The sequence below is a fragment of the Heterodontus francisci genome, chromosome 11 (genome assembly GCF_036365525.1).
Source record: "Heterodontus francisci isolate sHetFra1 chromosome 11, sHetFra1.hap1, whole genome shotgun sequence".
NCBI classification, from domain to species: Eukaryota; Metazoa; Chordata; class Chondrichthyes; order Heterodontiformes; family Heterodontidae; genus Heterodontus; species Heterodontus francisci.
In genome coordinates, this window is record NC_090381.1 from 113,623,149 (window position 1) to 113,650,720 (window position 27,572).

General features: G+C 46.2%; 1 protein-coding gene across 1 annotated transcript in view; it reads right to left on the reverse strand.

Annotated features, from left to right (window-relative positions):
- The window catches only part of fndc3ba (fibronectin type III domain containing 3Ba), a 448,154-nt gene that overhangs the window by 104,650 nt on the left and 315,932 nt on the right, over positions 1–27,572 (reverse strand). The window contains exons 9-17 of the mRNA XM_068042776.1: positions 22,812–22,871; positions 21,335–21,473; positions 16,566–16,619; positions 14,536–14,660; positions 12,267–12,441; positions 7,698–7,784; positions 5,936–6,074; positions 4,626–4,697; positions 1,239–1,357 (exon numbers count right to left, since the gene is read on the reverse strand). Of these exons, the coding sequence (XP_067898877.1) occupies positions 1,239–1,357; positions 4,626–4,697; positions 5,936–6,074; positions 7,698–7,784; positions 12,267–12,441; positions 14,536–14,660; positions 16,566–16,619; positions 21,335–21,473; positions 22,812–22,871 (970 nt within the window). The remainder of the gene's footprint in view (positions 1–1,238; positions 1,358–4,625; positions 4,698–5,935; positions 6,075–7,697; positions 7,785–12,266; positions 12,442–14,535; positions 14,661–16,565; positions 16,620–21,334; positions 21,474–22,811; positions 22,872–27,572) is intronic.

Sequence of the window (27,572 nt, forward strand, 5' to 3'; positions counted from 1 at the left end):
GAAAAACAGATTATCTGCTGATTATCTCATTGCTGCTAGTGGGATCTTACTGTGTGCAGTTTGCCTGTCATATTTTGCACATCATTTGGGCAGCACAGTGGCGCAGTGGTTAGCACCGCAGCCTCACAGCTCCAGCGACCCGGGTTCGGTTTGGGGTACTGCCTGTGCGGAGTTTGCAAGTTCTCCTTGTGACCGCGTGGGTTTTTAGCCGGGTGCTCCGGTTTCCTCCCACAGCCAAAGACTTGCAGGTTGATAGGTAAATTGGCCGTTGTAAATTGCCCCTAGTGTAGGTAGGTGGTAGGAGAATGGTAGAGATGTGGTAGGGAATATGGGGTTAGTGTAGGGTTAGTATAAATGGGTGGCTGTTGGTTGGCACAGACTCGGTGGGCCGAAGGGCCTGTTTCAGTGCTGTATCTCTCTATGACTCTATCATAACAGTGCCTACTCTTCAAAAAGTACTTCATTGGCTGTAAAGCTTTGAGACATCATAATATCATAAATACATGTTTTTCTGAGCAGTTACATCTTGACCTGAGCAGCGAAGTGGCCAATTTTCAAGTTTTAAGCTCAGGGAGAGCACAAACAGAAGGTTTGCAACACAGCAAAAGCCAAAGCCAATTCTGACCTTGCCCATCTGAACAAGAGTCACCGGTGGCAGCAATCAGAGGCAACAGAGCCTCTTCCCACCCCTTGCCCTGGGGTGCCTTGGTCCCGAGGTCCAGTGCTTCCCTGACCGAGAAATTCTTCGGAGATTCTCCAGCCACTATTTTACGGGAAGGGCAGAGCTTCTGCCTTACATTCCGACAGAAAGAAGACATCTCCGAGGAATTCCGCAGCCTTTACTCTCCATAAGATCCTTAAAGCTATTGACGCTGCTGAACTATTCATGGCCATGGTTATGAGGTGGGATATTTAGGAAACAACGTTACCTCTGAGATCTCTGCACTCCTCCAATGCTGCCTCTTGCGGACCCCTGGTTTCCATTGCTCCACCATTGATGGCCATGCCTTAAGCTGCCTAAGCTCCGGAATTCCCTCCCTAAACCTTTCCACCAGTCTACCTGTCTTTCCTCCTTTAAGACACGCCTTAAAACCGACCTCTTTGACCAACTTTTGGTTAATCGTCCAATTGTCTCCTTATGTGAATTTGTATCAAATTGTATTTGATGATGCTCCTGTGAAGCGCCTTGGGATGCTTTCCCTACATTAAAGATGCTATATAAATGCAAGTTGTTGTACCTGACTGTGGCCTCCGGTGCTGATACAGCAGGCCCTGAACCTGTACAAAGTGCCTGGCTTCAGCTGATGGCAGACAGTCTCATTGGCTGATCCGCTGTACACCACCTCCCACTGGCTTCCTGCAAAGGGACATTGAAAGAAAAGCTCAACACTGCAGGACGAGAGATATATTCGCATAACCACCCACACTTCATTTACAAAGGGAGGCCACAAATCATTGCAGCTACAATACACAAACACAAGGACAACCCATAAGGGTCAAGCACTCTCAGCATCGCCCCGGCACAAGATGTTGTGTCGGTCAGTGTTATTCACAATGCATTGTGACGAGTATCTCACTCAATGCTGTTCTTCGGGGTCAAACCCAACACACTGTACCTGGGAACCTCAGGATATGAAACCTAGTGTTCCCAATACACTGAACTTGGGAATTTCAGGATGCAGTGCTGAGCGTTCCCAACACACTGTACCTGGGAACCTCAGGATATGAAACCTAGTGTTCCCAATACACTGAACTTGGGAATTTCAGGATGCAGTGCTGAGCGTTCCCAACACACTGTACCTGGGAACCTCAGGATATGAAACCTAGTGTTCCCAATACACTGAACTTGGGAATTTCAGGATGCAGTGCTGAGCGTTCCCAACACACTGTACCTGGGAACCTCAGGATATGAAACCTAGTGTTCCCAATACACTGAACTTGGGAATTTCAGGATGCAGTGCTGAGCGTTCCCAACACACTGTACCTGGGAACCTCAGGATATGAAACCTAGTGTTCCCAATACACTGAACTTGGGAATTTCAGGATGCAGTGCTGAGCGTTCCCAACACACTGTACCTGGGAACCTCAGGATATGAAACCTAGTGTTCCCAATACACTGAACTTGGGAATTTCAGGATGCAGTGCTGAGCGTTCCCAACACACTGTACCTGGGAACCTCAGGATATGAAACCTAGTGTTCCCAATACACTGAACTTGGGAATTTCAGGATGCAGTGCTGAGCGTTCCCAACACACTGTACCTGGGAACCTCAGGATATGAAACCTAGTGATCCCAATACACTGAACTTGGGAATTTCAGGATGCAGTGCTGAGCGTTCCCAACACACTGTACCTGGGAACCTCAGGATATGAAACCTAGTGTTCCCAATACACTGAACTTGGGAATTTCAGGATGCAGTGCTGAGCGTTCCCAACACACTGTACCTGGGAACCTCAGGATATGAAACCTAGTGTTCCCAATACACTGAACTTGGGAATTTCAGGATGCAGTGCTGAGCGTTCCCAACACACTGTACCTGGGAACCTCAGGATATGAAACCTAGTGTTCCCAATACACTGAACTTGGGAATTTCAGGATGCAGTGCTGAGCGTTCCCAACACACTGTACCTGGGAACCTCAGGATATGAAACCTAGTGTTCCCAATACACTGAACTTGGGAATTTCAGGATGCAGTGCTGAGCGTTCCCAACACACTGTACCTGGGAACCTCAGGATATGAAACCTAGTGTTCCCAATACACTGAACTTGGGAATTTCAGGATGCAGTGCTGAGCGTTCCCAACACACTGTACCTGGGAACCTCAGGATATGAAACCTAGTGATCCCAATACACTGAACTTGGGAATTTCAGGATGCAGTGCTGAGCGTTCCCAACACACTGTACCTGGGAACCTCAGGATATGAAACCTAGTGTTCCCAATACACTGAACTTGGGAATTTCAGGATGCAGTGCTGAGCGTTCCCAACACACTGTACCTGGGAACCTCAGGATATGAAACCTAGTGTTCCCAATACACTGAACTTGGGAATTTCAGGATGCAGTGCTGAGCGTTCCCAACACACTGTACCTGGGAACCTCAGGATATGAAACCTAGTGTTCCCAATACACTGAACTTGGGAATTTCAGGATGCAGTGCTGAGCGTTCCCAACACACTGTACCTGGGAACCTCAGGATATGAAACCTAGTGTTCCCAATACACTGAACTTGGGAATTTCAGGATGCAGTGCTGAGCGTTCCCAACACACTGTACCTGGGAACCTCAGGATATGAAACCTAGTGTTCCCAATACACTGAACTTGGGAATTTCAGGATGCAGTGCTGAGCGTTCCCAACACACTGTACCTGGGAACCTCAGGATATGAAACCTAGTGTTCCCAATACACTGAACTTGGGAATTTCAGGATGCAGTGCTGAGCGTTCCCAACACACTGTACCTGGGAACCTCAGGATATGAAACCTAGTGTTCCCAATACACTGAACTTGGGAATTTCAGGATGCAGTGCTGAGCGTTCCCAACACACTGTACCTGGGAACCTCAGGATATGAAACCTAGTGTTCCCAATACACTGAACTTGGGAATTTCAGGATGCAGTGCTGAGCGTTCCCAACACACTGTACCTGGGAACCTCAGGATATGAAACCTAGTGTTCCCAATACACTGAACCTGGGAATTTCAGGATGCAGTGCTGAGCGTTCCCAACACACTGTACCTGGGAACCTCAGGATATGAAACCTAGTGTTCCCAATACACTGAACCTGGGAATTTCAGGATGCAGTGCTGAGCGTTCCCAACACACTGTACCTGGGAACCTCAGGATATGAAACCTAGTGTTCCCAATACACTGAACTTGGGAATTTCAGGATGCAGTGCTGAGCGTTCCCAACACACTGTACCTGGGAACCTCAGGATATGAAACCTAGTGTTCCCAATACACTGAACCTGGGAATTTCAGGATGCAGTGCTGAGCGTTCCCAACACACTGTACCTGGGAACCTCAGGATATGAAACCTAGTGTTCCCAATACACTGAACTTGGGAATTTCAGGATGCAGTGCTGAGCGTTCCCAACACACTGTACCTGGGAACCTCAGGATATGAAACCTAGTGTTCCCAATACACTGAACCTGGGAATTTTAGGATGCAGTGCTGAGCGTTCCCAACACACTGTACCTGGGAACCTCAGGATATGAAACCTAGTGTTCCCAATACACTGAACTTGGGAATTTCAGGATGCAGTGCTGATCGTTCCCAACACACTGTACCTGGGAACCTCAGGATATGAAGCCTGGTATTCCCAAGACACTATACTTGGGAATGTCAGGATATGAAGGTGTTCCCAACAGACTGTACTTGGGAATGCTGGGATGTGAAGCTAGGTGTTCCCAAAACACTGTACTTGGGAATGACCAGATATGAAACTCAACATGCGGTACCTATGCTGAATGATCTGCTTACACTCAGTGCCTGGGCTCATACATGGACACGCTTACTGGAAGACAGCAAGTGGTTAGAGTGCACTCTCCGGGGAATGTCCAGCAGCACTGGGAAAGGAGTTGGTGGAAAAAGGAGGGAAAATAAAAGATTAAACGTTAGTAGAACTTACCCTCGGAACTCCCCTCAGAAATCTCCAGCAGGTACTTGAGAATTTCTGATCCGCCATTGTCTTGTGGGGGGTCTGTCAAGATGAAAAGAGTTTGTGTTAGAAAAACATTTAATGATGGTCTAAGGATCCATTTACAACAACAACTTGCATTTATATAGAGCCTTTAACATAGTAAAACCTGAGAGAGGTCTTTAAAATCATGAAGGGACGAGATGTAGAGAAGATTTTTCCACTTGTGAGGGAGTCCAGAACAAGGGGACATAAATATAAGACAGTCACAAATAAATCTGGTAAAGAAACTGAAGAGGAATTTCTGTACACAGAGAGTGTTGTGAGAATGTGGACTGGTTGAAGCAGAGAACATTGATGCATTTAAAGGGAGGCTTGAGGCATACACAAGAGAGAAGAAAATAGAGGGAGATATGGGAGGCCAGATGAGAAGAGGCAGTTAGAGTGGGAGGACAAATACTGGCATGAACTGGTTGGAGGACAATCCGGCTAATTTGTACCTGCCATGCCCCAGGGACACTGACACCATATTGTAGTGCTCCCCAACTGATAGAAGTTCAGAAGTCCATTAAATAAGCGTACAGGATCCTTGGCTTTATAAACAGAGGTATAGAGTACAAAAGCAAGGAAGTAATGCTTAACCTTTATAAATGACTGGTTAGGCCTCAACTGGAGTACTGTTTGCAACTCTGGGCACCGCACTTTAGGAAGGATGTCACGTTTTTGGAGACGGTGCAGAGGAGATTTACGAGAATGGTACCAGTTATGTGGAGAGACGGGAGGAGGTGGGGTTATTCCCCTTAAAGCAGAGAATGTTCTACGGGAGATTTAATAGAGATGTTCAAAATTATGAGGGGTTTTGATAGATTAGACAGGAAGAAACCATTTCCAGTGGTAGAAGGGTCAGTAACTGGAGGGCACAGATTTAAGATAATTGGCAAAAGAACTGGGCAGAGGAGCTGAGGAGAAAGTTTTTTTTTTGAACAAAGTGAATTGCTGTGATCTGGAATACAGTGTCTGAAAGGGTAGTGGAAGCAGATTTAATAGTAATTTTCAAAAGGGAATTGGATAAATACTTGCAAGGGAAAAATTTGCAGAGATCATGGGAAAGAGTTGGGGGTGCGAGACTAATTGGATAGCTCTTTCGAAGAGCTGGCATGGGAATGATGGGCTGAATGTCCTCCTGCTTTGCTGTATGATTTTAACCTGGGATCGCACTGGTCCCCAACTGAACAAACATATTGGTTACTCTACAGTACAAGGAGCATAGGAGAAGAATAGATGGGGAGGTGTGTACGCACCCCACTTCAGGTGAAGACTGTGAGATAGTGGTGGGCCAGTAACGTAGGGCGTGGATGGAGGTCCTGGTTGGTCAGGATTGGTGATACACACGAGCACTTCGCTGGGACTGCTCCTGCCTTCTGTGTTGGAAGCTATCAGCTGGAGAAAGAAGCAGACACACATCACAGCAACACAACATTCACTTCTTCATACTCGTGTAAAACGGAGAACTGTGCTTTCACCCCTCAAGCAAATTCCTGCTCGCCAGCTTCCGATCACGGCCGAAACTTTAACACCAAGACAGAACCCTTTAAAGATATTTTTGCACCAGACTGTAATTAAACTTCTTAGAGTTTGTGGCCTGGTCTTCGTCTCGATGGAACATTAGGAAGGCCATTCAGCCCCTCAAGCCTGTTCCACTATTCAATCAGATCGTAGCTGATTTAAAAAAAAAAATTTATTTTAGAGATACAGCACTGAAACAGGCCCTTCGGCCCACCGAGTCTGTGCCGACCAACAACCACCCATTTATACTAACCCTACAGTAATCCCATATTCCCTATCACCTCCCTACACTAGGGGCAATTTACAACAGGCAATTTACCTATCACCTGCAAGTCTTTGGATGTGGGAGGAAACCGGAGCACCCGGCAAAAATCCACGCAGACACAGGGAGAACTTGCAAACTCCACACAGGCAGTACCCAGAATCGAACCCAGGTCGCTGGAGCTGTGAGGCTGTGGTGCTAACCACTGCGCCACTGTGGATGTTCTACTCAACTCCATATCCCTCAATACTCTGACCCAACAAAAATCTTTTGATCTCAGTCTTGAAAGCTCCAATTAACTCTCAGCATCCATGGCATTTTGGGGGGTCGGGTGGTGGGGTGGGGGGGGGGGGGCGGGGGAGGTGAGGAAAGAGTTCCAGATTTCCACTACCCTTTGTGGGGAGAAGGGCTTCCTGACATCAGCTTTAATCTTAAGGTTCTGCCCCTCTGTTCTGGACTCCCCCACCAGAGGAAATAGTTTTTCTGTTTCAACCCTTTTGAATCCTATCATCAATTTAAATTTCATCACCCATAGAGAGGGGCAGAGACTGGCTTTTGGAAACCCAGGAGCTTTTAAGACACTTAGGAGGCCATGTTGTAACTGCTGTTACTCACCTGAGAAAGGGGTGCCTCATGTTGGAAAATTAATGGGGAGGTGAGGGAGGGAGAGGAAGTTGAGGGATGTCCCAAAGTGCTTTACAGCCATTGAAGTAGTATTTGATTGTAGTCACTGTTGTAATGTAGGAAACACAGCAGCCAATTTATGCACAGCAAGCTGCCACAAACAGCAATGTGATAATGACAAGTCAACATTTGATGGATACATATCGGCCAGGACACCCAGGAGAACCCGCCCCCCGTTCTTCAAAATAGCGGCCATGGGATCATTTATATCAACCTGAGTGGGCAGACAGGGCCTTGTTTTAACATCTCACCTGAAAAACAGCACCTCTGACAGTGCAGCACTCCATAAGTATCACCCTGCATTTTGGGCTCAAGTCTCTGGGGTGACACTTGAACACATGACCTTTCAACCTAGAGGCAAGAGTGCTATCCATTGAGCCATGACTGACACCTCAGCCCATGCTTGCATTAAGGGTGTAGTACTCCATCGCAGTGAGCAAGGTTCTGCCTTCGTGAAGTTTAGCCTCGTGTCACGAAGCCAAAAACTGTCTGGGACTAAATGGCCTCTTCTCAATCTGCAATGACTCAAAGCAATGAAACAAACAGCTTACCCTGAATTTGTACTGTGTGCTTCTGGTGAGTGTCTTCACAGTGCTGGTCACATCCTCACCCGTATACATTGACTGAAAGCCACCAACCTGCCACAACAAAAACAACTTGCATTTATGTAGCGCCTTTTATGTTGTAAAACATCCCAATGCATAAATCAAACAAAATCTGATATTGAGCCACATAAGGAGACGTCATAGAAATCATAAAATTGTTACAGCACAGAAGGAGGCCATTTGGCCCGTCATGTCTGTACTGGCTCACTTAGCGCAACTCATCTAGTCCCACTCTCCCGCTTTTTCCCAGTAGCCCTGTGAATATTTTCACTTCAGATAATTATCCAATTAGGACAATTGGACAGTTGGTCAAACAGACAGGGTTTAAGGAGCATATTAAAGCAGGGAAGAGAGGTAGAGAGGCGGAGAGGTTTTGGGAGGGAATTCCAGAGCTTACAGCCTCGGCAGCTGAACACACAGCTGCTAATGGTGGAACAATTAAAATCGGGGATGTTTTAGGGACCAGAATTGGAGGACTGCAGAATTCTTGGAGGGTCGTGGGGCTGGAGGAGGTTACAGAGATAGGGAGGGGCGAGGCCATAGAGGGATTTGAAAACAAGGATGAGAATTTTAAAATCAAGCTGTGGCTGGACCGGGACCCAGTGTAGGTCAGTGAGCACAGGGAGCGATGGGTGAATGGGACTCAGTGCAATTTAGGACATGGGCAGCAGAATTTTTATGTGATCTCAAGTTTATGGAGGGTGGAAGGTTTTGTTAACAAACATTTTTTTTTTCCCCAACATCAGATACCAACAGTTAGAGCTTCCAGAACCTGCTCATGCCAGGGCTAAAAGGGTTAAATTATGAAGACAGTTTGCACAGTCTGGGTTTATATTCCCTTGAGCAGAGAAGATTAAGAAGTGATTTGAGAGGGTAGATGCAGAGAAACTATTTCCTTTGGTGGGAAAATTCAGAACAAGGGGGCAGAACCTTAAAATTAGAGCCAGGCTGTTCAGGGGTGATGTCAGGAAGCAGTTGTTCACACAAAGGGTAGGACTAGGAAAGAGTGTATGAACAGCTAGGGTCGAAATTAAAAAACAGAACCTCCAAGGTAATAATCTCTGGATTACCTGAGCCATGAGGAAATTGGGTAGTGTAAATAAAATCAGAGAGTTAAATGCATGGCCCAAAGATTGGTATCAGAGAAATGGGTTTCGATTCATGGGGCACTGGCACCAGTACTGGGGAAAGTGGGAGCTGTACCATTGGGGCAGTCTTCATCATAGAGAGGGCTTTAAAATAAAAATAGTGAGGGCGAGGGATTAAGTGAGAGAAGATATGATAAATTAAAGAGAGAGGACAAGGCGAGAAAGCAAGGTAGCAATAAGGGAAATAATACTCACAGCATGGCAGGAAGGGACAGAATATACAAAATTAAGAGTGTGCAAGCAGCCAAGGTTTGAGGTTGCGTACATGGTAAAAAGACAGAATTAAAAGCTCTGTACTTGAGTGCACGTAGCATAACAAAGCAAATGATCGCTCAAATAGAAATAAATATGTATGATCTGACAGCACTACAGACACATGGCTGCAAGATGACAAAGGCTGGGACCTGAATATTCAAGGATACAGGACAGGAAACTAGGAAAAAGGTGGAGGGTTGGCTCTGTTATTTAAGGATGACATTTGTACAATATAGAGAGAGATGACCTTAGTTCTAAAAATCAAAGATGTTAAATCAGTTTGGGTAGAGATAAGAAATAGTAAAGGTAGGAAGCCACTCGTGGGAATAGTTTATAGGCCCCCTAACAGTAAACACACTGTAGGACGGGGTATACAGGAAGAAATAATGGGGGCTTGTGAGAAAAGGACAGCGATAATCCTGGGTGATTTTAATCTACAGACAGATTGGACAAATCATATTGGCAAAGGTAGCCTGGGGGATGAGTTCATGGAGTGTTTTCGGGACAGTTTTTTAGAGCAGCACATTCCAGAGCCAACAAGAGAGCAGGCTACTGTAGATCTGGTAGAGTGTAACAAGACAGGATTAATTAATGACCTCATAGTAAAGGCGCCCCTAGGTAGCAGTGATTACAACATGAATGAATTTCCCATTCAGTTTGAGGGTGAGAAAAGCGGATCTAAGACTAGTGTTTTAAACTTAAATAAGGGTAATTATGAGGGTTTGGAGACAGCGCTGGCTAAAGTAAACTGGGAAATTAGGTTAAGAAGTAGGTCAGTCGAGATGCTGTGGCAGGCATTTGAGGAGATATTTCATAACACTCGGCAAAGATACATTCCAGTGAGAAATAAAGTCTCTAGGGGAAGGGCACACCATCTGTGGCTAACTAAGGAAGTTAATATAACATCAAGTTGAAAGAAAAAGCGTACAATTCAGCGAAGAGTAGTGGCAGATCAGAAGATTGGACAGAGTATAAAAAATAACGAAGAATGACCATGAGAATGAGACAGAAATTAGGGTACAAGAGAAAGCTAACTAGAAACATAAAAGTGGATAGTAAGAGTTTCTACAGGTACTTAAAAAGGAAAAGAGTTAGTAAAGTGAGCGTTGAGTCCTCTGGAGAGTGAGTCTGGGGAGTTAATAATGGAAAATAAGGAAATGGCAAAGGAATTGAATGGATTTTTTGCATCTGTCTTCACTGTAGAGGATACAATAACATCCCAAAAATAATTGTGAATCAGGAGTTGAAAGGAAGGGAGGAACTTAAAACAATTGCCATCACCAGGGAAAGGGTACTGAGAAAATTATTAGAACTACAAGCTGACAAGTCCCCAGGTGCTGAGGGACTTCATCTTAGGGTCTTAAAATAAGTGGCTGCTAAGATAGTGGATGCATTGGTTCTAAGTTTCAAAAAATCCCTAGATTCTGGAAAGGTCCCATCAGATTGGAAAGTAGTGAATGTAATTCCGCTATTCAAGAAAGGAGGAAGACAGAAAGCAGGAAACTACAGGCCAGTTAGCTTAACATCTGTCATGGGAAAATGCTGGAATCTATTATTAAGGAGGTTATAGTAGGTCATTTAGAAAATTTCAATGCAATCAGGCAGAGTCAACATGGTTTTGTGAAATGGAAATCGTGTTTGACTAACTTATTAGAGTTCTTTGAGAAAGTAACAAACAACGTGGATAAAGGGGAACCTGTGGATTTGGTGTACTTGGATTTCCAGAAGGCATTTGACAAAGTGCCACATCAAAGGTTACTAAACAAAATAAGAGCCCATGGTGCAGGGGTAACATATTAGCATGGATAGAGGATAGGTTAGCTAACAGGAAACAGAGAGTGGGCATAAATGGGTGGTTTTCAGGTTGGCAAGCTGTAACTAGTGGAGTGCCACAGGGATCAGTGCTGGGGCCTTAACTATTTACAATCTGCTGTAAAACTCTATACTTGGATGAAGGGACAGAATGTACGGTAGCTAAATTTGCTGATGACACAAAGATAGGTATGGAAGTAGGTTGTGAGGAGGACATAAGGAGTCTGCAAAGGGATACAGATAGGTTAAGTGAGTGGGCAAAGATTTGGCAGATGGAGTATAATGTGGGAAAGAGTGAACTTGTCCACTTTGGCTGGAAAAATAGAAAAGCAACATATTTTTTAAATGGAGAGAGTTTGCAGAACTGCGATGCAGAGGGATCTGGATGCCCGAGTACACGAAACACAAAACGTTAGTATGCAGGTACAGCATGTGATTAAGAAGGCAAATGCAATGTTGTTTACTGCAAGGGGAATGGAATATAAAAGTAGAGACGTTTTGCTACAGTTGTACAGGGCATTGCTGAGACCACATCTAGAACATTGTGTACAGTTTTGGTCTCCTTACTTAAGAAAGGATATAAGTGCATTGGAATCAGTTCAGAGAAGTTTCACTCGACTGATTCCTCGGATGAGAGGGTTATCCCATGAGGAAAGGTTGGACAGGTTGGCTCTGTATTCATTAGAGTTTAGAAGGATGAGAGGTGATCTTATTGAAACATAGAAGATCCTGAGGGGACTTGACAGGGTGGATGTGGAAAGGATGTTTCCCCTTGTGTGAGAGATTAAAACTTGGGCACAGTTTAAAAATAAGGGGTCTCCCATTTAAGCCAGAGATGAGGAGAATCTTTTCTCTCAGAGGGTCATGAGCCTATGTATCTTCCCCAGAGAGTGGTGGAGCAGGGTCATTGAATGTTTTTAAGGCAGAGGTAGACAGATTCTTGACAAACAAGGGAGTCAAAGGGTATTGGGGGTAGGCAGGAAAGTGGAGTTCGATCCACAAACAGATGAGCCATGATTTTATAGAATGGCGGATCAGGTTCGAGGGGCCGAATGGCCTACTTTTACTCTCTCCCTCCAAAAAGCTGTTGAGGCTGCAGGTCAATCGAAAATGTAATAACCGAGATCGATGGATTTTTGTTGGGTTAAGGGTTATCGAACCAAGGCAGGCAATGGAGTTGAGGTACAGATTAGCCATGGTCTAATTGAATGGTGGAAGTGGTTGGAGGGGCTGAATGGCCTCCTCCTGTTCTTGTGTTGCTTTGCTCTGGGATGGTGTCAGGCTGTAGGCAGATACTTACTGAGCTCTCGTCCTCCATCTCCAGCGTGTAGGTGATGTGTTCCTCCGCCGATGAACTGTCTGGCCGGTTCCACTGTAACGTCACCCACGTGACCCCTGCACGGACCAATCGAGGAGCTGCAGGTGTCTGTGGGAGGTTTCCCGCTGTGTAACAGACCACCTCTTGGCTGAAACCACTGTGAGCGAGAGATTTTGGGTGGGGGGAGGGCAAGAGAGGGTGGAGAAGGAGGGGGAGAAAGCAGGGGGGAGGAGGAGAGGGGGAAGAGAGGGCGGGTGAGGGGGAAAGAAAGAGGGAAGGAGAGACAGAGGGAGTGAGCGAGAGAGGGAAATAGTGAGATAGAGAGGGAGAGAAACAGGGAAGAGAGACAAAAGGAGAGGGAGATAGGAGAGAACCAGATAGAGATATATGGAGAGAGAGAGAGAGAGAGAGAGAGAGAGACACACACACATGGGAAGAGTGAGATGGAGAGGTGCATGGAGAGACAGAGAGAGAAAAAAGAAAGATGAAGAAAAACAGAAGAGGCAGAGATACAGACAACGAGGGAGGTGGGGTTAGAAAGCAACAGAGCAAGAGAGACAGAGATAGAGAGAGACCGATAGTGAGAGATGGAGAGACCGAGGAATAAAAGGGGGGGAGGAAAAGAGAGAGAAAGAAGCATGACAGCGGAGAGTGAGGGTGAGAGAAAAGTAATGAGGGAGAGATGCAGTGAGAAACAGAGAGTTGTAGAGAGAGAGAGAAATGAGATATTAAAGTTACAAGGAGAGAGAAATGGAACAAAAAGAGAGGGAAGTGAATAAACGAAACATAACATTTGATAATTGGGAGATGAAGAGTGAGGGAAGCAGAGGGTTAAGGATAAGGGATAAGTGAGAATTTTACAAACAGCATGTGTGGGGGAGAAAGGAAGGAAAGAAAATCAATAATTACTCAAAGGCACTTTGACTTTCTGTTACTGGGTCAAGCAGCAGCTGCATTTGCTGATGCAGCGAGTGTGTGCGGGAGTGAGCAAGTGTATGTGTGGCTGAGTTGTGTGTATAAGTGTGCAAATGTGCATGAGTGTGCACGAGTGTGCAAATGTACGTGTGTAGACGTGTGCGTGTGCACCACTGACCATGTGAAACCTGCACCAATACCCTCTACAACCCCCCTAAAGCAACGTCGATGGTCCCGTTTCCTCAGAGTGGGACCATGGAGAGTGTTGAGGCTGTGGGCCATATCCAATCTGTAGATGCTGCCAATTCAACCCACGAAACCCCAGGCAGTCTGTCCCACTGTGTTTATGCCTTTACTTGCTGCTGTGTCCTGTTTGAATTCTGTGGGTCTAATACTGAACACTCGATTCAGAAGGGCGACTTCAGTGGACCAAGACATCACTAGGAGCATGGGTTTAACCTTTACAAAAGTGCAACTTACAAACAATTAGGTACATGGCAGTCTCAGACGTACCCACATTCATTAGGTTATCTAGAATGTATAGCGCAGAAACAGGTCATTCGGCCCAACTAGTCCCTGCTGGCCCTTATGCGCTACCCAGGTCTCCTCCCACTCTACCTCATCTAATTCTATCACCCTATCCTTTTATTCCTTTCTCCCTCATGTGTTTATCCAGCTTCCCCTTAAATGCATGGATGCTATTTATCTCAACCACTCCCTGTGGTAGCGAGTTCCACATTCTCACCACTCTCTGGGTAAAGAAGTTTCTCCTGAATTCTCTGTTGGATTTATTACTGTTTATCTTATATTGATGGTCCCCAGTTTGGTCTCTGGGGTGGGTTCAGAAAAAAATGATCATTTTGTGTGTGGCTGTCAGATTGCTGTAAAAACCCAGCTGGTTCACAGATGTCCCTTTAGGGATAGAATCCCGCCACCCTTACCCGCTCTAGGCCTACATGTAACTCCAGTCCCACTCTAACATGGTTGACTCTTAATGCCTTTTCAAACTGGCTGAAAAAGTCACTCCTTTGCAGAAACAATCACGACAGGGGAAGGCTCACCACCACCTTCTCTAGAAAACCAGGGATGGCTGATAAATGCCACCCTCGCCAGTGTCACCCATTCCAAAAACAAGAAAGAAAGAAACTGCGTGTCCCTATAGCATGAGAGGATGCCGCAGCCCCGATGCCGGACTTCACCTGGTGGGTAAATGGTGCAGAGCAAGATTCCACAAACAGCCAAATGACAAACTTGATGGGGAAAAAAAGGGTTTCCTGCAACGTCTCCCCATCCATTTCTCTGGGTCTGATCTAAAACAGGCAGTAGGGTCACCTACCTGGTGCCAATATCATTGCATGCTGCTAACCGAAAGGTGTAGCCAATGGCTGGTAAGAGTTTGGTTAGTTTGCAGTGCCGCTGGCTACCAAAGTAGCATTCCCGGAATCTGTTGTTCCGTTTCCCCTAAACGCAAGGGAGGGAGAGAGACCATTTAGATCAATAGTCACACAGTCCACACAAATATTACCTCCCAAACCCACCACCAGTAACACCGAAAAGAACAGGGGCAGTTACCCCCTCCGTAAACATTCACTCCCTCCACCATCGGCGCACAGTGGCAGCAGTGTGTACCATCTACAAGATGCACTGCAGCAATGCACCAAGGCTCCTTAGACAGCACCTTCCAAACCTGCAACCACTACCACCTAGAAGGACAAGTGCAGCAAATACATGGGAAAACCACCACCTGCAAGTTCCCCTCCAAGCCACACACCATCCTGACTTGGAACTATATCGCCATTCCTTCATTGTCACTCGGTCAAAATCCTGGAACTCCCTTCCTAACAGCACTGTGGGTGCACCTACCCCACATGGACTGCAGCGGTTCAAGCTGACAGCTCACTACCATCTTCTCAAGGGCAATTAGAGATGGGCAATAATTGCTCACCTTGCCAGCGACGCCCAAATCCTGAGAATGAACAGTTTAAAAGTCTGGTTGTGTGGCTTGCCCTGTGATGAAGGAATGCCAGTATGGGCTGACTCAGGGTTAAGCGACTGCATGGGTTTGGGGAGGAAGGCTGATGGCTGAAAGCATCCGTACCGCTGATGCTCATTGGATCTGTTTGTCACCGTCCACGAATTCCGCTGAAATTCCTGGTCCGCGATACAACAAAGCTGCCTTTAACTGGGCGGTGTGGGTGGGGAGGAGAGAGGGCGGATCTCTGGTTGTGATTCACCCCCCGCCCTTCAAATTGTGCTGGGGGCAAGGAGACCCTTCATGCACACAGTGTCACATGATTGGGCAGGAGCAGCTGGATGACTCAAAATAACAATAACAACAACTTGCATTTATACAACACCTTGAACATGGTACAATGTCCCCTGGCGCTTCACAGGAGTGATTATCAACAAATTTTGACACGGAGATACACAAGATATTTGGACTCGTGACCATAGACTTGGCGGAGTCTAGGGCCCAGGTACAGCCACCAATGGTGGAGAGATGAAAATTGAAGATGTGCAAGAGGCCAGAATTGAAGGAACGCAGAAATCTCGGATCGTTATAGAGCTGGAGAAGTTTCCAGAGATAGGGAGGGGCGAGGCCATGGAGGGATTTGAACACAAGGATGAGAATTTTAAAACTGAGGTATTGCTGAACTGGGAGCCAATGGAGGGGAACGAGTACAGGGTGTGAGGGTGAGCACGACTTGGCATGAGTTAGGACAATGGACAGCACAGTTTTGGATGAGCTCGTGTTTACGGAGGGTAGAAACTGCTCCGCTCAATTCTTGGCACTTCCTGCTTCCCTTGCCCCCAACTTGACTGAGTTAAGAAAGTGGCTTCACTTGAAGGAGTGGGAGCGGATGTTGTTTAGAAATTTCTAAGTACCATATTCATCGTGAACCATGAAGAAGGAGTGAGTGAACGGTTTCAGGAGGTCTAAATTATCCTCAGTGCTGAGTGACCGTGAGACATATCTCGGGACGTACACACTCACCTCCAGCCCTGACTGCTGAAGACTGTCCATATTCTCAACAAGAAAGGAAAACTGATCAATCATCCTGCCAAAAACACCCTTTGAAGGTTTCACTGAATGGCAGAACAGGATCGAGGGGCTGAATGGCCTCTCCTTTTCCCATCCTCCTAAAGGCACTTTTTATTCTACAAAGTTTATATTCCAGCAAGATAAAAATGGCTGCTGTTTTGAGTAGATATATTCAGTAGAAATATTAATGTTTCTTTCTTTAACACATCTATAACTTTAAATTGTTACTATTTTTAAGACATTCTAGGATTCCTAAGATTTAAGAAAATTACTCCAAACACGGAGCTGTCAGGATTCCCAAGGACCAATTCATAAATGCTCACCTCGTCCCACTCCAGAAGGTAGCTGGTGATTTTTGATCCATTATCAATGGGTGCCTGGGTGAGAATTAAAACACAAAAAGTAGAGATTGACAATTGATTCCTGTGTGTAAAAATGATTCTGTAGAACTATGTAAGTTTACAGCACAAAGAGAGACCATTCAGCCTATTGTATCTGTACTGGCTCTTTAGTAGAGCAAAGACTAACAAATCCCACTGCCCTGCTCTCTCCCCATCGCCCTTATCAATCCCAAACTAATCCCGCTGCCCCGCTCTCTCCCCATCGCCCTTATCAATCCCAAACTAATCCCACTGCCCCGCTCTCTCCCCATCGCCCTTATCAATCCCAAACTAATCCCACTGCCCCGCTCTCTCCCCATACCCCTGTATCAATCCCAAACTAATCCCGCTGCCCCGCTCTCTCCCCATAGCCCTGTATCAATCCCAAACTAATCCCACTGCCCCGCACTCTCCCCATAGCCCTGTATCAATCCCAAACTAATCCCACTGCCCCGCACTCTCCCCATAGCCCTGTATCAATCCCCAAACTAATCCCACTGCCCCACTCTCTCCCCATGACCCTGTATCAATCCCAAACTAATCCCACTGCCCTGTTCTCTCCCCATCGCCCTTATCAATCCCAAACTAATCCCACTGCCCCGCTCTCTCCCCATACCCCTGTATCAATCCCAAACTAATCCCACTGACCTGCTCTCTCCCCATCACCCTTCTCAATCCCAAACTAATCCCACTGCCCCGCTCTCTCCCCATACCCCTGTATCAATCCCAAACTAATCCCACTGACCTGCTCTCTCCCCATCGCCCTTCTCAATCCCAAACTAATCCCACTGCCCCACTCTCTCCCCATACCCCTGTATCAATCCCAAACTAATCCCGCTGCCCCGCTCTCTCCCCATAGCCCTGTATCAATCCCAAACTAATCCCACTGCCCCGCTCTCTCCCCATACCCCTGTATCAATTCCAAACTAATCCCACTGCCTCGCTCTCTCCCCATAGCCCTGTATCAATCCCAAACTAATCCCATTGCCCCGCTCTCTCCCCATAGCCCTGTATCAATTCCAAACTAATCCCACTGCCCCGCTCTCTCCCCATACCCCTGTATCAATCCCAAATTAATCCCGCTGCCCCGCTCTCTCCCCATAGCCCTGTATCTTCCTTTGCTTCAAATAAGCATAATTTTCTCTTAAAAAATGCAGGGCTCTCTGCCTCAACAACTCACTGTGGCAAAGCATTCTATCTGCACACGAACCACGGGGCAAAGATATTTCTACTAACCTCTTTCTTCACTCTCAGCAGCAATTTTAAAGCAAAGACCCCTTGTGACACAGTCCCCTCATTCACCATGTTATAAAATGACCGAAAATACAGGATCCTGTATTGTCAGTTGATAAATTCACTCCCTGGTCAGCTGATGAGTCACAAAGATCAGAAGGCACCAAGATATCCAGTTTAAAAGAAGTCACAGCAGCAACATTGGCCTCAGTGCCTCACGGTTGGTCATTACTCCTTGTCCACAATAGGGAGGTGCACGTGAGATGCCGCTGAGAGCAGGTTCTGGGCTTCATTGATGACGCCTCCTTAACGATTCATTAGCCTCCTCACTCACCCCTCAGGAAAGGCTCGACTGAGTTATTGCAGGACCGAACTCTCTGAACCACAGCTCAGCAAGGAATTAAATCAAAAGTACAGCACAGAAACAGGCCATTGGGCCCATCTGGTCCGTGCTGGTGTTTATGCTCCACACGAGCCTCCTCCCACCTGACTTTATCTCACCCTATCAGCATATCCTTCTATTCCTTTCTCCCTCACGTGTTTATCTAACTTCCCCTCAGATATATCTAAACCATTTACCTCAACCATACCCTGTGGTAGCGAGATCCACATTTTTTTTTAATTCATTCATGGGATGTGGGTGTTGCTAGGCCAGCATTTATTGCCCATCCCTAATTGCCCTTGAGAAGGTGGTGGTGAGCTGCCTTCTTGAACCACTGCAGTCCATTTGGGGTAGGTGTACCCACAGTGCTGTTAGGAAGGGAGTTCCAGGATTTTGACCCAGCGACAGTGAAGGAACAGCGATATAGTCCCAAGTTAGGATGGTGTGTGACTTGCAGGGGAACTTGCAGGTGGTGGTGTTCCCATGTTTTTGCTGCCCTTGTCCTTCGAGTTGGTAGAGGTCGCGAGTTTGAAAGGTGCTGTCTAAGGAGCCTTGGTGCATTGCTGCAGTGCATCTTGTAGATGGTACACACTGCTGCCACTGTGCGTCGATGGTGGAAGGAGTGAATGTTTGTAGATGGGGTGCCAATCAAGCGGGCTGCTTTGTCCTGGATGGTGTTGAGCTTCTTGAGTGTTGTTGGAGCTGCACCCATCCAGGCAAGTGGAGAGTATTCCATCACACTCCTGACTTGTGCCTTGTAGATGGTGGACAGGCTTTGGGGAGTCAGGAGGTGAGTTACTCGCCTCAGGATTCCTAGCCTCTGACCTGCTCTTGTAGCCATGGTATTTATATGGCTACTCCAGTTGTGTTTCTGGTCAATGGTAACCCTTAGGATGTTGATAGTGGGGGATTCAGCGATGGTATTGCTGTTGAATGTCAAGGGGAGATGGTTAGATTCTCCCTTGTTGGAGATGGTCATTGCCTGGCACTTGTGTGGTGCGAATATTACTTGCCACTTATCAGCCCAAGCCTGGAAATTGTCCAGGTCTTGCTGCATTTCTACACGGACTGCTTCAGTATTTGAGGAGTCGCAAATGGTGCTGAACATTGTGCAATCATCCGCGAACATCCCCACTTTTGACCTTATGATTGAAGGAAGGTCATTGATGAAGCAGCTGAAGATGGTTGGGCCTAGGACACTACCCTGAGGAACTCCTGCAATGATGTCCTGGAGCTCAGATGATTGACCTCCAACAACCACAACAATCTTCCTTTGCGCTAGGTATGACTCCAGCCGGCGGAGGGTTTTCCCCCTGATTCCCATTGACCTCAGTTTTGCTCGGGCTCCTTGATGCCATACTCAGTCAAATGCTGCCTTGATGTCAAGGGCAGTCACTCTCACCTCACCTCTTGAGTTCAGCTCTTTTGTCCATGTTTGAACCAAGGCTGTAATGAGGTCAGGAGCTGAGTGGCCCTGGCGGAACCCAAACTGAGCATCACTGAGCAGGTTATTGCTAAGCAAGTGCCGCTTGATGGCACTGTTGATGACACCTTCCATCACTTTACTGATGATTGAGAGTAGGCTAATGGGGTGGTAATTGGCCGGGTTGGACTTGTCCTGCTTTTTGTGTACAGGACATACCTGGGCAATTTTCCACATTGCCGGGTAGATGCCATTCTCACCACTCTGTGGGTAAAGAGGGTTCTCCTGAGTTCTTGATTCGGTCAGTACCCACTGGTATTATACCCCATCATTATACAGTGATAGACCTGTACCCACCAGTACTGTACCCCATTATACAGTGATAGACCTGTACCCACCAGTACTGTACCCCATTATACAGTGATAGACCTGTACCCACCAGTACTGTACCCCATTATACAGTGATAGACCTGTACCCACCAGTACTGTACCCCATTATACAGTGTCAGACCTGTACCCACCAGTACTGTACCCCATCGTTATACAGTGATCGACCTGCCCCCACCAGTACTGTATCCCATCCTTATACAGAGATCAATCTGTACCCCATCAGTATACAGTGACCGACCTGTACCCCATCGTTATACAGTGATAGACCTGTACCCACCAGTACTGTACCCCATCGTTATACAGTGACCGACCTGTACCACATCGTTATACAGTGATTGCCATGTACCCACCAGTACTGTACCCCATTATACAGTGTCAGACCTGTACCCACCAGTACTGTACCCCATCGTTATACAGTGATCGACCTGCCCCCACCAGTACTGTATCCCATCCTTATACAGAGATCAATCTGTACCCCATCAGTATACAGTGACCGACCTGTACCCCATCGTTATACAGTGATTGCCATGTACCCCATCGTTATAGTGATAGACCTGTACCCACCAGTACTGTACCCTATTATACAGTGTCAGACCTGTACCCACCAGTACTGTACCCCATCATTATACAGTGACAGATCTATACCCCATTGTTATACAGTCAGACCTGTACCCACCAGTACTGTACCCCGTTATACAGTGACAGACCTGTACCCAACAGTACTGTACCCCATCGTTATACAGTGATTGACCTGTACCCACCAGTACTGTACCCCATCATTATACAGTGACAGATCTATACCCCATTGTTATACAGTCAGACCTGTACCCACCAGTACTGTACCCCATCATTATCCAGTGCAAAACCTGTACCCACTAGTACTGTACCCCATCGTTATTCAGTGATAGACATGTACTCACCAGTACCGTAGCCCATTGTTATTGTGACAAACCTGTACCCACCAGTACTGTACTCCATTATACAGGTGCTAGACCTGTACCCACTAGCACTGTACCCCAGTGTTATACAGCAACAGACCTGTCCTCACCAGTAACACATCACCCCTGAACGGCCTGGCTCTGATTTTAATGTTCTGTCCCCTTGTTCTGCACTCCCCCACCAGAGGAAATAGTTTCTCTCTCACTACCCTGACAAATACTTTAACCATCTTAAGCATTTCTATTAGATCACCCCTCAATCTTCTATACTCAAAGGAATGCAAGCCTAGTCTATGTAAACCTGTCCTCATAATTTAATGCTTTTCATGCCAGTATCATCACTTACCTTCCATTGTACGGTCAGTGTGCTTTTGGTCCGATGAGAAAGTTTTGGCGGGGATGGGGTATCTGGGGCACAGCTCTGAGTTGTGAAACTAACCGGCTCCGAATATGATCCTTTCACTGAATTGTAGATTGTGGAAACTCTGGGAAGCAAGAGGTGAGATAGGATGGTAAGAGGAGTGCAGAAAAAGATTGAAGATTGATAGAGGTCAGTCTCACTGCCATTTGGGAACCAGGTGGGATCCAGTGGTAAATTCTCAGTGAGAACATTTTAGCATGCAAAGGAACACCACCCCCCAAACTTCAACAATGTGCATTTATATAGCACCTTTAATGTAATAAAATGTCCCCCAAGGTGCTTCATTTAAAGCGATTGGCAAAAAAACAAAAGTTTTTACGCAGTGAGTGGTTAGGTTCTGGAATGCACTGCCTGAGAGTGGGGTGGAGGCAGATTCACTTGGGGATTTCAAAAGGGGATTGGATAAACACTTGAAGAAAAAATATTTGCAAGGCTATGGGGAAAGCGTGGGCTGGGCAGAGGGTGGTGGTGGAGTGGGACTAGCTAACTTGCTCTTACAGAGAGATAGCACAGGTTCCATGGGCCAAATGGCCTCCTTTTGTGCTGTAGCCATTCTATAATTAACAGGAGCATTATAAAACAAAATATAATAATGATCCACACAAGACGATATTAGAGCAAGTGACCAAAAGCTTAGTCAAAGAGGTAGGTTTTATGGAGCATTTTAATGGTAGAGAGAGAAGTAGAGAGACAGATGATTAAGGAGGGAATTCCAGAGCTTAGGACCCAGGCAGCTGAAGCATGTGCATCCCATATCTATTCTTTTTACAACTTCTCCATTTAAATAAACTTTTGTTTCAATGTGGAGAGACTAGGGAATGTGGGCTTGTTCTCCTTCAAGCAAGTCCCTCAGCCCTTTCTCCCTCCCAGAATTGATGGGCTTTCGTAACTCAAGACATGCCCCCACCCAATTCAAAGGTTGCCAACTCTGGGTGGGCATATTCCTGGAGGTATCATCACATGACTTCTTGGTTCAAACTGCTCCACCCCCACACCCATGCCATTGGTCAGCCGGCACGTCCATTCTCAGTGAGCCCCGTGCTCCCACCGCCAATCGGAAGGTGAAAAAACTCTTCCATTCCCCAATGGACTGACTGTCAGTCAGCTGATATTTTTATGACTAATAAACAAAAGTGCTTTTAAAAAATAGAATTTTATTTAATGCCCCAATGATTTTGATCATGGACGTTGCTCCCAGTGATGTCCTAAAGATTAATCTTCAATTCCTGGAGACTCCAGGGCAATTTTGGAGAGTTGGCAACACTAGCTAGCCCATGTCAAATTTAGTGTTTTAAAATGTTTCGGCTTCACCTACACTTCTCAATTAAGTAATCTGGGATACTAGCAATCAGAGTTTCTCTCACAAAGATTCCGTTTGAGCTGTCTTTCCAAACATGCTTACCTGATGTGATAGTCTGTTGTTGGTTGTAAATCAGTCAGGTTGCATTCTAAGTCTTCTCCACTGAAAACAGTGCAAACAAACTGATCAGAATTGAAACATACAGCATGATACAGCACAGAAGGAGGCCTTTCAGCCCATCGTGCCTGTGCCGACTCTTTGAAAGCGCTATCGAATCAATCCTACTCCCCTGTTCTTTCCCCATTGCCCGCTAACTGTTTTCCTTTCAAGTATTTATCCAATTTCCTTTCAAAAGTCACTACTGAATCTGCTTTCAGACAGTGCATTCCAGATCACAACAACTCATTGCACTAAAAAAAATTCTCATCTTCCCATTGTTATGAAAGTGCTTCCATTTTTAAAATATTTTTGAGGACTCATGTTTTAGAATTGTGGAGATGGATTCATTTGAGACTGAAGTGATTCCATAGATACTGGACTTATTTTTTAAATGATACTGGAAGAACTTTGTTTAAAAACACTTACTGGAAGTCACATGTCTTCAGATAAGTAAACAACAGGTGCCTTCTGACTATGGAAGTTCTTTACAAAGAAGTGACATGTCAAGATTTATGGTGGTCAAGAGTTGGTTTCGTTTTGGCTTGTTTTGAGTCAGTTGGGGGTCAGCATGCAAAGAGAGAAGACCAATTCATCCTTTCTCCGCCTCTGCGAAACCCTGAGAATCCAGTGTGATAGCTGAAACCCCTGATGCTGCATTTTCTACTGGAAAGCCAGCCAGACTAATTCTCTACAGCGCCTGAAAAGAACTGCTCCAGAAAAATCCCAGTGACTACTGTCTACACGTATTTGAAATACTAGAATAAAGGGACAACTGATATCACTCCAAATCATCTCCTTTTCCTTCAAGAATTAACAAGTATTTGGCCAAATAATTCCTTTTTGTCTTTTTTGTAAAAATCTATCTGCAGAGAAATTTTTTTTTAAAAATCGCTGTGTGTGTGTTGGCCTAAGTTAGAAGGGAACTTATATATTTCAATCTGCGTGTTAATGCTTTGCATCGCGCACAGTGGCGCAGTGGTTAGCACCGCAGCCTCACAGCTCCAGGGACCCGGGTTCGATTCCAGGTACTGCCTGTGTGGAGTTTGCAAGTTCTCCCTGTGTCTGCGTGGGTTTTCTCCGGGTACTCTGGTTTTCTCCCACAAGCCAAAAGACTTGCAGGTTGGTAGGTAAATTGGCCATTATAAATTGTCACTAGTATAGGTAGGTGGTAGGGAAATACAGGGACAGGTGGGGATGTTTGGTAGGAATATGGGATTAGTGTAGGATTAGTATAAATGGGTGGTTGATGGTCGGCACAGACTCAGTGGGCCGAAGGGCCTGTTTCAGTGCTGGATCTCTAATCTTTACTGAATATGTCTTGTTTTATTATGAATTGATATTTTTGTTGTTTATTAAAGAAACCTGTTCAGTGGATTTTATTCTGAAATAAAAATGGAGTATGTAATTGACCGTATCAATAACTGGGTAAACATTTAGAAACATAGAAAATAGGCCCTTCGAGTCTGCTCTGCCATTCATTATGATCATCCAACTCAGTAACCTGTTCCTGCTTTCTCCCCATATCCTTTGATCCCTTTAGACCCAAGAGCTATATTTAACAGATACAAGAGCTACATCTATATATATTTAAATATACGTTGTGACCTGTGGAGAAGTGGATCTAAAGAAAGTCAGTGCAGTCCTCCTGCCCCGGTCGTAACATCCTCTGGTTCTTTTGTTAATTATCTTAAATCTGTGCCCTTCGGTTACTGACCCTCCTGCCACTGGAAACACACTCTCCTTATTTACTCTATCAAAACCCTTCATGATCTTGAACAACTCTATTAAATCTCCCCTTAGCCTTCTTTTAATGAGAACAATCCCAGCTTAAAAATGTGCAGGGAGTGGGTGATTGCCAGAAGTACAAGGAGGACAAGGAGGACCAGGCAGGCAGGGCAGGGATCCCATCAGTGCATCTCGCTCTCCAACCGGTATTCAGTTCTGAATACTGGTGAGAGTGATGGTTCCTCTGGGGCGTGTCGGCAGGGCCAGGTCAGCTGCATAAGGAGGGGAGGAAGACGAATGAAAGAGCATTTGTGGTAGGGGATTCGATAATGAGGGGAACAGACAGGCACTTCTATGGCCACAGATGTGAATCCAGGATGGCATGTTGCCTCCCTGGTGCCTGGGTCATGGATGTCACTGAGCGGCTGCAGGACATTCTGAGGGTTGAGGGTGAACAACCAGAGGATGTGGCCCATTTGGCAGAAAAAGGGATGAGGTCCTGAAGGCAGAGTTTAAGGGAGCTAGGAGAGAGATTGAAAAGCAGGACCTCAAAAGGTAGTAATCTCTGAATTTCTCTCGGTGCCACGTGCTAGTGAGAACAGAAATAGGAAGATAGAGCTGATGAATACATGGCGGGAGAGATGGTGCAGCAGGTGGGGCTTTAGACTCCTGAAGCATTGGGGCTGCTTCTGGGGGAAGGTGTGACCTGAACAAGCTGGATAGTTTGCATTGCAACAGGGCCAAGACCAATATCCTCGTAGGGGATTTGCTTGTGCTGTTGGGGAGGGTTTAAGCTAGCTTGGCAGGGGAATGGAAACCTGAGAAGAGATTCAGAAGGGAGAGAAGAAAAGTTGGAAATGGAGTGCAGAAAATTAGTAAGAGGAAGACAGATGAACCAATGGCTGGAATTTTACATTGGGCAAAGGCCCCACCCATCGGCCAGAAAGTTAGCAGCGAGCCTGCCTTCACTGGGCCTGGAAGCCGCGCCGTGACTATACGTGGACCAGACCCTTAATCAGCCTCGGGCAGAACTACCGCTCTTCTGAGGCAGGAAGACCCACCTCCAAGTGCTGTCAACCAATCAGCAGTCCAGCAGCTCTCGAGTCCCAGTAGCGGTGGGCACAGCTGGGACTGCACCCAGCGAGAGGAGCAGCAATTCAGGAGGCCCCGGAATTGAAGTAAGTGTGTGGGGCCTCACTGGGGACAATCGGCTGGGCCCTGGCGAGGCAAGGGGTTGGAAGGTACTCCAGCAGCGGCAGCTTGTGCCGCTGTGGATGCGCTCATGGGGCACAGGATGCCCGATCAGGACACCCTCCCACCAGCCCACAGCGGGGGGCTGCCAGGCATGACTGGGCGGCCTCCTCAGGTGCTGAAGTTCCTGGCCGCTGAAGGTAAAATACCAATGGCAGCGGGAGGAGGCCTTTAAGTGGCAAGTAATTGGCTACTTAAGGGCATTAATTGCCCTGGGGTGGGTGGGCTGTTTGTCACCTCCCCTGCTGCTCGTAAAATTGCAGTGGAAGTGGGAGAGACGAGAGGAACTGTAACGCCTCCCCCCCCCGACCCCCATTTAATTTTACAACACCTTGCCTCCAACCTGCTCCTGCGGGTGGGGGAGGAGGGGTGTAAAGTTCCAGCTAATGGCTAGAAAAGAGACAACAAGGGAGTTTGGCAAAGCTAAATGGTATATACTTCAATGCAAATAGTCTAGGAAAAAGGCAAATGAGTTGAGAGCACAGATTGACACGTGGGACTATGATATTATAGCTATTCCTGAGACATGGCTGAAAGAAGGGCAGGAGTGGCAGCTCAACATTCCTGGTAACAGGGTTTTCAGATGAGATAGAGAGGGAGATTTCTTAAAAAAGAGTCCGGTGTGGGGGGGAGGGGGGGTCACAATATTGTTTAAAGAAACAATTATAGCTGTGAGGAGGGAAGATATGGTAGAACGATCATCAAATAAGGTCATATGGATTGAACTGAAGAACAGAAAACTGGCAATCACACTACTGGGAGTGAACTATAGACCCCCAAACAGTCAGATAGAGATAGAAGAGCAAATATGTCGACAAATCTCTGAGCATTGCAAAAATAATATGAATTAGGAGCAGGAGTAGGCCACTCGGCCCTTCAATAAGTTCACGGCTGAACTGATTACTCCACATTTCCAACTACCCCCGATAACCATCCACCCCCTTGTTTATCAAGAATCTATCGACCTCTGCCTTAAAAATATTCAAAGACTCTGCTTCCACCGCCTTTTGAGGAAGAGAATTCCAAAGACTCACGACCCTCAGAGAAAAACATTTCTCCGCATCTCTGTCTTAAATGGGCAACCCCATATTTTTAAACAGTGACCCCTAGTTCTAGATTCTCCCACGAGGGGAAACATCCTTTCCACATCCACCTTGTCAACACCCCTCAGGATCTTACATGTTTCAAATCAAGTCGCCTCTTACTCTTCTAAACTCCAGCGGATACAATCCTAACCTGTCCAACCTCTCTTCATAAGACAGCCCGCTCATTCCAGGTATTAGTCTAGTAAACCTTCTCTGAATTGCCTCCAATGCATTTACATCCTTCCTTAAATAAGGAGACCAATACTGTACACAGTACTCCAGATGTGGTCTCACCAATGCCCTGTATAGCTGAAGCATAACCTCCCTACTTTTGTATTCAATTCCACTTGTGGTAAACAATAACATTCTATTAGCTTTCCTAATTACTTGCTGTACCTGAAAACTAACCTTTCGCGATTCATGCACAAGGACACCCAGATCCCTCTGCATCTCAGAGCTCTGCAATCTCTCACCATTTAGATAATATGCTTCTTTTTATTCTTCCTGTCAAAATGGATGGTTTCACATTTTCCCACATTATATTCCATTTGCCAGATCTTTGTCCACTCACTTAACCTATCTATATCCCTTTGTAGCCTCCTTATGTCCTCTTCACAACTTACTTTCCTACATATCTTTGTGT